Source organism: Salvia splendens, chromosome 8 (assembly GCF_004379255.2).
Source record: "Salvia splendens isolate huo1 chromosome 8, SspV2, whole genome shotgun sequence".
In the NCBI taxonomy this organism is placed as follows: Eukaryota; Viridiplantae; Streptophyta; class Magnoliopsida; order Lamiales; family Lamiaceae; genus Salvia; species Salvia splendens.
In genome coordinates, this window is record NC_056039.1 from 25,181,433 (window position 1) to 25,190,904 (window position 9,472).

At 35.3% G+C, this 9,472-nt stretch overlaps 1 protein-coding gene and 1 long non-coding RNA gene across 2 annotated transcripts; both read left to right on the forward strand.

The window, feature by feature from the left end:
* The first annotated feature begins 1,113 nt into the window (after window positions 1-1,113).
* Window positions 1,114-2,644, forward strand: LOC121745965 (B-cell lymphoma 3 protein-like). Its single transcript, XM_042139913.1, has 2 exons — window positions 1,114-1,678; window positions 2,478-2,644. Exons 1-2 carry the CDS (start codon window positions 1,114-1,116, stop codon window positions 2,642-2,644), a joined length of 732 nt encoding a protein of 243 aa, XP_041995847.1.
* A 756-nt stretch (window positions 2,645-3,400) lies between these two features.
* On the forward strand, window positions 3,401-4,649 carry LOC121744450. Its single transcript, XR_006038611.1, has 3 exons — window positions 3,401-3,487; window positions 3,871-3,987; window positions 4,364-4,649. It is a non-coding gene; the product is annotated as an uncharacterized LOC121744450 (long non-coding RNA).
* The last annotated feature ends 4,823 nt before the right edge of the window (window positions 4,650-9,472 follow it).

The following is a 9,472-nucleotide window of genomic DNA, read 5'->3' on the forward strand; positions in this document are numbered from 1 at the left end:
ATATTCCTAAGACAGAAAAAGTATGTCTTAGATCTATTGACAGAAACCGGTCTCCTCGAAAGTAAGCCTGCAGACACCCCGATGGTTCCAAACCATGGTCTGAAGATAGAGGAAGGAGCGGAACTAGCAGACAGGGAAAGATATCAACGACTTGTTGGAAAGCTCATCTATCTCTCACATACTAGACCAGACATCGCATATGCAGTGGGCATTGTGAGTCAATTCATGCACCAACCTCAAGCTAATCACATGGAGGCAGCTTTGAGGATCGTACGGTACTTGAAAGGTACGATAGGCTATGGAATATTTCTAGCCAAGAGGGAAGACCTAGAGATTGATGGCTACACAGATGCTGACTGGGCAAGCAATCCAGTGGATAGAAAATCTACGGGAGGTTACTTTACGTTCATCGGGGGAAACTTGGTTACTTGGAGGAGCAAGAAACAAAAGGTTGTAGCTCTATCTAGCGCTGAAGCCGAGTTCCGAGGAATGAAAAGTGGACTCATGGAAATCCTTTGGCTGAGGAGATTGCTCACCGAGATTGGTTTCCCACCTACTCGGAAGAGTCAATTGTTTTGTGATAGCAAGGCTGCCATTAGCATCTCAGAAAATCCGGTGCAACACGACAGAACAAAGCATGTGGAAGTGGACCGACACTTCATCAAAGAAAAACTGGAAGGAGGCATTATTGAATTTCCGTTTGTCCGTTCTGAAGAACAACTTGCGGACATATTGACCAAGGCGGTTCACCCAAAGATCTTCAAAGAAATATTGGGCAAGTTAAGCATCGGGGATACCATTGCTAAACTTGAGGGGGAGTGTCAAACTTACCAAAACTCAAAGGAAAGATTGAAGGAATCATTGAAGATTACATTACCAAAATCAAAGGAGGCATTAGAGGGAAGAGATACATAATTGATATTCCATTCATTGTCCTAGAATAGATTTATCTACTTCCTAAAATACATTGTACTCCTCACTATAAAAAGGAGAATGATTGTTGTATTACATACACTAAAAAAAATAAAAACGCCAATCTTCTTCTTCAAACATCCTCAAACACTTCGATATGCATAGCCTTTCCAAATCTCTCGATAACCATCGTTAAGACTAATGAGGTTTTTTAAGGACGCGAGTGACCTATTTATAAGACAAGACCTCCTCTCAGTTCGACCAAGTGTGATTGAGATGGAGGAAGAGAGAGATCCACTCCAAAGCCTATTCCAAAACGTGATGAAAAGCAAGTGGGATGAAGTGATCCAATCATACAGAGGGAATAAAGAATTCCACACCGAGAAGATCACGAGCTCCTGCGACACGGCGCTGCACATAGCCATCTCCAACGGCGAGGAGCCCGTGGTCGAGCAGCTCGTCGCGATCGTGTGCAAAACCGAAGGCGCCCTCTCGTCTAAGAACGAGCTCGGAAACACGCCCCTTCACCTCGCTGCCTATCTCGGCGACGCCAAGATGTGCCTCTGCATCGCTAGCCACGACCCGAGCCTCATGGGGATCCGCAACCGCGACAAAGAGACGACGTTCTTCCTGGCCGTGCGCCACGGCAGGAAGGGCGCGTTTTATGCCCTGCACTCGATTTGTAGGGGCGAGGAAGGCTACAAATATTGTAGGGGCATAGACGGAGAGACCATTTTGCATTCCGCCATCCACGGAGAGTATTTTGGTACTACTATTATCACATTTTTGTTTTTCGTGAAATGTTGTCTGTATTGCTTTTATTGATGTTTTTTTTCATTTTTGGTAAATGAAGCGCGCTTTCCAAAGACTCATTGCACTCACATTCTATTATAAAACTAATAAATAAATGTGGAACCCACGTTCAACTGACTTTTTCCACTTACTTTTCTTCACATTTCTTAAAACTCGCGCCGAGTCAAATACGAGCAACATTTCACGGACGAAGTTTTTTTTGGTACTCTCTACGTTCGTGAAATGTTGTCCGCTTTGCTTTTTTTCATTTTTGGTGAATTGAGCTCACTTTTCACTAATTTACAGTCACGTTCTATTATAAGACTAATAGTAATATATAAATGTGGAACACTCATTCCACTAACCTTTTCTACACCCTTTTCTTCACATTTCATAAAACTCGCCGAGTCAAATATAGACAACATTTCACGGACGGAAGGAGTACTATCTCATTTTTGTTTGTTTCTCCCTTGGTTCTATAATAGTGGAGTCATTTCGCCATTTTCGTACGTTCCATAGTAGTGGAGTCATTTCCCTTTTTAGTAAAAGTCAGCACATTTCTTCTCGCATAAATTACTCTCTCTCTTACTGTATTCTCTCTTCATCTCTCTACCGTTTTCATTTCTACGTTATTCTTCCTTTACTTAACTCACTGAACACATTTTTTCTTAAATCGCGTGCCGAAAAAAATGCCTCCACTACTGCGAAACGGATGGAGTACTAATTTAGAGCTAGTGATGAAATAATTGATTAATTTTGTGATATATTTGCAGATTTGGCATTTGATATCATAGCAGACTACGACAAGCTTGTGGAGGCCGTGACCGAGAACGGTGCGTCGCCGCTACATATTCTAGCGAACAAGCCATCTGCATTTAGAAGTGGAAGCCATATTAGAGGCATTGATAAACTCATCTATCACTGTGAGTCTTTTCCTTAATTAAAACAACAATCAATCTAGGTGTGTTTGAATTGAAGTTTATCTTTCATTTAGATAAGAATAAAATTATTTTGTAGAAATGCTTTTCTTGTTTTTCCATTTCTATTTGTTGTGTTTGAATTGATGATATGTTATCTATAGTCCTTAATATCACATATTTAGTTTGTTATTTAAAGCCATACTATAGTAGGAAATTCTAAAAGTATCCTCTGTCTTTTTCTATATTTTCAAGATTGATAGCTATATTAGTAAATTTCACGTAATTTAAGATTGGTATAGTGTTACACATATTGTTATCACTAAATTTTCCATGATAATAAAACACCCTTTTTCAGTCTTAATTCAACGGGCCACACAGAAAATTTAACCAATATATCAAACACTAGATTGGACCATTAAAAGCACTTTAAGTGTGCCTATCTACCAATTCAAATTGTAAGTTTTACTATTCCCCGTCCCAATTAAGATGACACAATAGTATACAATTGAGTAATTATTTGATTAATTATGTTATATTAGTTAATTCAAGTGGAGCTCTTTTTATTCATCCAAATTGAGCTACTTTATTTGATTTTAAATTGTTTTTTCTTTAAGAGAATGGGCCTGACTTTACGAGGTTGGTTAAAACATTGGTGAAGGAATTAGTATATATTCTTAAAGACTTGATGTTTGTACAAAGAATGTGTAGCATGGAATATTAATCCCTGTGAAATTAAGGCATATTTGTGGATGAGCTTGAGCATAAGACGATGCACAATGAAGCAGTGAATCTTCAATATAGTGAAGATGCAAAATATCCAGAGAATTATCACACCTGCCTCATTACCTTCAAAAAACTCTGGGGTATACTTTCCTATTTATTATATATTCTAATTATCCAAAAAATTATACTCCCTTCGTTTTTTAAAAATGGTAACTATTTTCATTTTGGGTCATCCCTTAAAAATAAAAAACTTTAGAATTTTTCTATTTTAGGACATAGACCTCATAATGCAGTAACTCTACTTTCACTACTTTTTCTTTTCTTCTCTCTTATTTTACTTATTTTTCTTTTTCTCTATCTTACTTTACCAATTTTTCTCACTTACTTTACCAATTGTGTATTAAAACCCGTGTCGTTTCAAATGTTTTCATTTTTTGAATACGGAGGGAGTACAACTAATTGATTTTGGCACACCTTAATCCTTTATTTTCTTCATTTAGAGATTTGATTCTTGTTAATGCAGTGGGTCACAGCCACCAGAAATATACACACGATGAAGAAAATATAAAACAGAAACAAATGGCCCAAACTCAACAAGAAGAAGAGGAAGAGATTCCAAAAGGCTTTCTTGAAAAACTAAGTGAGCATTCACAACATATTCTATAATTAGAAAAATTTTATTCTTTGAGTGCAATAAAAAATAAAAATCATCAATTTTTATTTTCATTGAGTTTTATATATTTTGCATGATACATAACCTATATTCTGTTGTCGGAGTACAAAATTAAATATTTAATAGGTTTTAAAATATTTATAAACCATGTGCAAAACTAATATTTTTGTCAAAATTGGTAGTTTGTTTTTGCACTTAGTCCGAATTAGCATGACTACACTCATTTTAAAGGTACTTCAGACTTCAGAAATTTTGTCCATTTCATTGTATTAAAACTAGGGAAGATATATTCAATAATATAATCGATAGTTTCATCTATGGTTGATTTAATTTTACTCTTCAGGGTATGTCTTGTGTGGAAGGAGGAGTGCACATGCAGAGCGCTTCCAATTTGAAGGGTGTAAACAAGGTCGATTTAACTTGTGCATAAAAAACTCTTTTTTATTTTGAAAATAATAGTACTCCCTCCGTCCCGGACTACTCGAACGTTTACTTTTCGGCACGGAGATTAAGGAATGAGTAATTAGTGTTTTAAGTAGAATGGCTAATAAAGTTGGTGAATTTTAAGGTCATTTTTTTATCGAATATTTGCTTCCAATCCAAAATTAAAATTGAAACCCTATGAATCATCGTTCTTGTTCATCCAATATTTTGCTTCCAACCCAAAATTAAAACTGAAACTCTAAATTTGGGTCTTGAATCATCGTTCTTCTCTTGTTCATATTGTCCTCAGTGGCGGATCCAATTCAATACAAAAGGGTACAATTAATTGTACCCCCAAATTCCAATCTGATTAGTAGCGCAGTGGTGAAATTACACTCATTCGATGTGGAGAACACAGTTCGATTGCTAGCATAGACAATTTTGTCTTTTAATTTTGATCTTGGATTTTGAGCATTTGTTTAATCTGTAACGGATTATGCTTTTTAGCTATTATTAGCATTTATTTATCCTTTAATGGATTTTTTTTGTAACTCTTTTAAGCATTTATTTTCCTATAAAGCATTATAATTACAATATTTAACTCTTTTAACTTTTCTATTTCTAATACATATAGTTTTTTTTATTGATTACGTTTTTTAATTTTGTTCTAATACATTGAACTTTTTTTAATCATTTCTCAATGTTCTTTTCTTTCACTTCTTTGTACATTATTTTAATTTAATATAAAGTTTTATATTTTCAGTTCCTAATTCATTAAAAAAATTATATCCTTTTTATCGTACATAAATTTTAGACGATTCGTTTTAGTTAGTGAAAGCTATCCAAATAATAATACTAAAACCAACTCATTTATTTCTATAATAAAATTTCTTAATTCTAAAATGACACTCCTACTATATATTATGATGATTAAAATGTATTAAAGAGAATATAAAAGATTGGTGGAAATTTTAAAAATCCAATTCACTATTTTTTCGTACCCCCGAATAAAAAATCCTGGATCCGCCACTGCATGTGATTGTGTTTAATTATAAATCCTGGATCAAAAATCCTGGATCATACTATATCATTTAATGTGGATGTGTGTGGGTATGTGATTGTGTTTAATTATAATGGCTTATTTGTTTTGGTTATGTGTTCTGTATTTAAATGGTGTTTTGCCTTTAACGCGACCTTGTATGTGCGCACATATTTTATATTGTTACATAGTTAATCCTTTTTTAATATTTAAGTACAACAAACTCAATATTTATATACTCCCTCCGTCCCGTTATAGCAGTCACAGTTACTTTTGTCCACTTGTTTTATGAAATTGATAATAAATAGTTAAAGTGGGGAATAGTAAAGTCTCTTCTCCACAATATTCTCTCTCTTTGTTTACCATTTCTTCCACTTTAACTATTTATTATCATTTTTACAAAACAAGTGCACAAAAGTAACCGAGACTGCTAAAGCGGGACGGAGGGAGTACTAAGCTATTTTAATTTGTTCGATCAGTAGTGGTTTTAACCAAATGCAAGGCCCAAGGACATGAATTCCTTCCTAAGAACTGCATCAATTTTTTTAACTTTGTCAAGTTAATATCCAAAGTAATGCTGGTAATCCTTGGATTAGGTAAGCTTCTCCACTCTTTGTATTTCATGTACCTTTGTTTTCAATTCATAATACAAGAATTTTCGTTTTGTTGGGTTAAGAAATACAAAAATCAATTAATTGAATTTTCAGTAGCAAGGTTCAAGTTTAATACTTATATGCTGATATTTAGCCGAATCAAATACCAAAATGATACTCCAGTATGGAGTATATTTTTAAGGGGATGATAGTCACAAAAATTATGACTTAATTTGACCGAACTTCAATATTTTCTTTGAACTTTTAATGTGATCGGAAATGTCATGAACTTTAGACTTTGTGTGAATTTCCAAATTTCTGTCTATTAATATAGTGTCATTATAATTTTTTTTAAATACACACTCCACACCACTGACCACCCTCCACCTTGAGTAAAAATTTAATAGTCGATGTGGTATGTCCAACCATTCACGGTTGCAGAAATATTCTCTATCCATTTTTCTCTTGATAAACTATGAATTTATTCATCTGACCACCTTGACTTTAACTTTACTAGAAAAAAAAGAGTCGGGTCGGGCTAAGAAATTTGTACAGCGTCCAAAGTCGATGACATTTCCGACCACATTTAAATTTAAGTTCATGAAAAATACGTGATGTCAGCCAAAGTTGGTGATTTTTGCACCCTATTTTATAATGTGCATTGATTGACATTTACATGTAACATGATATATTGGAGCATGTTTTTATGGAGGTGTTTGAGTTGGATTTTTTTTCAACAATGAATGTGATCAAGGCTCAAAAAAAGTGGATAAGATTAAAGAGAAGAAGACAAAGCATATCTGGTCAATACAAATCATGGAGAAACTATTAGATGCTGCCTCTTTTCACGAATATGAATACAATGGGAGGCGCCCCAACATTCAACCCTTAGGCAAAAGCACCCCAATCGTCACGGCTAAGCCTGATGATGATAATGGTGGTGTTGGTGCGAAGGAGGAGGCCAAAACTGAAAAATCAAAGGCCACAGAGGGGGATGAGAGCTTAGAATGCGAAAAATGCAAGAAAATCGGTGTTGGGGTGGATGGGATTGTTGCGGCATTGAAGGCGGTTTGCTCCGGGGGCTCGGCCCTCGACATGGAGAAGAGGGAGACGCCGCGGCCAGGAGTGGGGTGGTGGAGGGGATTTTGGGGCGGTTTCCGGTGGCAATTAATGACATGAATGTTGATGGGAAGAATGTTGTTTTGCTATCGGCAGCCACATGTGTACAATTTTTTGCTTGATTGGGATACAATTTTTAGGAAGACTGATGAGATGGAAAAGAGTGCATTGCATCTTGCTGCTAGGTTTGGTGAGTATAAGCCTTGGCACATTCCTTGTAACGCCCCACTTTTCGAACCCTAATTTTTTCAAACCCTAAGACGTTTGTATTTATTGCTTTGATTGTCGAATTAAATGACGAATTGTTATGTGATTGAATTGGTGACCTAATTTTGATTTGACCGAGTCAAATTCGTTGATTTTATGACGTGGCTTAAATTAATTGATGTGGAATGAAATATATTGCGGTAAATCATATTTTAGGGGGAGTGAGATTTAATTAGAATCATCAATAATTACCTTGCCCTTTTATTGGAATTTTCGACCACCATTAATTAATGGAGAAGAATTCTATTTTCTTGGATTTAATTATTTGCTTGGAATAATTATCCAAATTAAGTCCAAAGCCAATTATTCTTTATTTCTCCATGAAAATTTTCGATCCCTATACTACTCCAAGGAAGATTTCGAAATTCTCCTACTTTTAGAAGGGGAGAAATTAATTATTATTTACTTGATTCCTTACTTATTTCTTTCCATAAATGAATTGGAATATCCTAGCAAATCTTGCCCTACTTTATTCTATTAAAGATTTGGAAATTTTTCCTTCTGGGAGGAACCAAATCACACGCCTACTTCCTATTAATTTGGGAGGATTTTATTATTTTATTCTGCTCCGTATTATTTTATCCCACTCCGTAAAAGTACCAAATTAATCATAGGCTAATTAAATAGCCAAGATTTTGAAAATCTCCTTAATTCTTTCTAAAAAAATCATGCCTATTTTTCTTTCTCTCATATTCTCCCAAATCTTTAATTAATTGTGGAGATTATTCTTGAACTCTATAAATAAGAGAGCAACCCTAAAACCTAGAATCAAAAAAATCGCTCCCCCCCTTCCCTTGAAGTTCACGCCATTTTCCTCCCCACACCTCTCCCACATGTTCTTCTACTCTACTCAAGATCCTTTCGATTCGCCAAGAGTTTGTTGAAGAATCAAGGGTTATATTCGCTTTCTACCGATTGTTTCGTCCAAGAAAGGTAAATTCAAACCTATATTCTTCATCCTCTCCATCCCAACTCTTCTTTTGTTTCCCTCATGCAACTAGAGAGTGTAGGGAATGCAGATCTAAGGGTTTAATCGGAGGGAATGTGTAATCGTATGTGTGAATGCTTTTTGATTTCAATTGGTTGATGATTTAATGAATCCTCGGTGAATGATATGTGATTTCATGAAAATATGTGTCTAAGGACCCTTTTTAGCATGCTTGTATGCTAAAACCATGAAAAGGTTGATTTTGAATAAGTGGGGGTAAACCCTAATTCGAATTCCTAAAAGCATGAGAAACTGTGATTCCGAACAGTAAGTTTCGACTCGTTTTTGACTAACCAAATGAACTCCGATTTGACCGATTCTTTTTCCTAAGTAAACTTCATGATGTCTTCTGTGTTGTGTGTAAATTTCAACTCATTTGGATAAAATATGAAATTTTGGTGAATTTTTAAAGTTGACTGCACAATTCTGTCAGAAACATGTTTTCTCGACCAGTAGGTAACGTCTTTGATTTGACCGACTTAAAAAAGGTATTTTGACATGAAATTTAAACTGGAAGTTATTTGATGAGTCTACTGCTTTGTCATAAAATTTTAGCCCCAACGGAAGTCGTGTGAAATTCTAGTGATTTTTACAAAATGATATCGCAGTGCTGCCAGAATTCTATCTTTACAAAAGCAACTATGTTGTTATGTGAAATGATATACATGATTTATATAAGTGTTTAAGAACCACTCTATGATGAAGTGATGTGTTATTCGTTGATGTGAACTATGGTGTGTTCCCTTGTGTTGATGAACGTTTGGGAATGGGTGCATTAAAGAGACGATGGAAGGAACGGTAGGGCATGCATAATAATTTATTGTGATAAAAGGCTGATTGGATTGTGGTGTTGATAAGGGTGGTCGTGCGTACGTGAGCACAAGGAACGGGGTTTGCGTTGAGTTGTATATTGTGTTATATAAGCAAGCAAGGTGGGCTCACTTTTACTAAACTCTGTTACGTTTAAAAAGTATGATTGTGGAGCTATAAGGGTGGTTTAAAGTGTTTATCATGCCGTGATTT

Excerpts from the sequence above, each read along its gene's own strand:
- LOC121745965 (XM_042139913.1), top strand. The coding sequence starts at position 1,114 with ATGAGGTTTTTTAAGGACGCGAGTGACCTATTTATAAGACAAGACCTC. Across the intron at positions 1,679-2,477 it reads CATCCACGGAGAGTATTTTG|ATTTGGCATTTGATATCATA; the intron begins GTACTACTATTA and ends ATATATTTGCAG.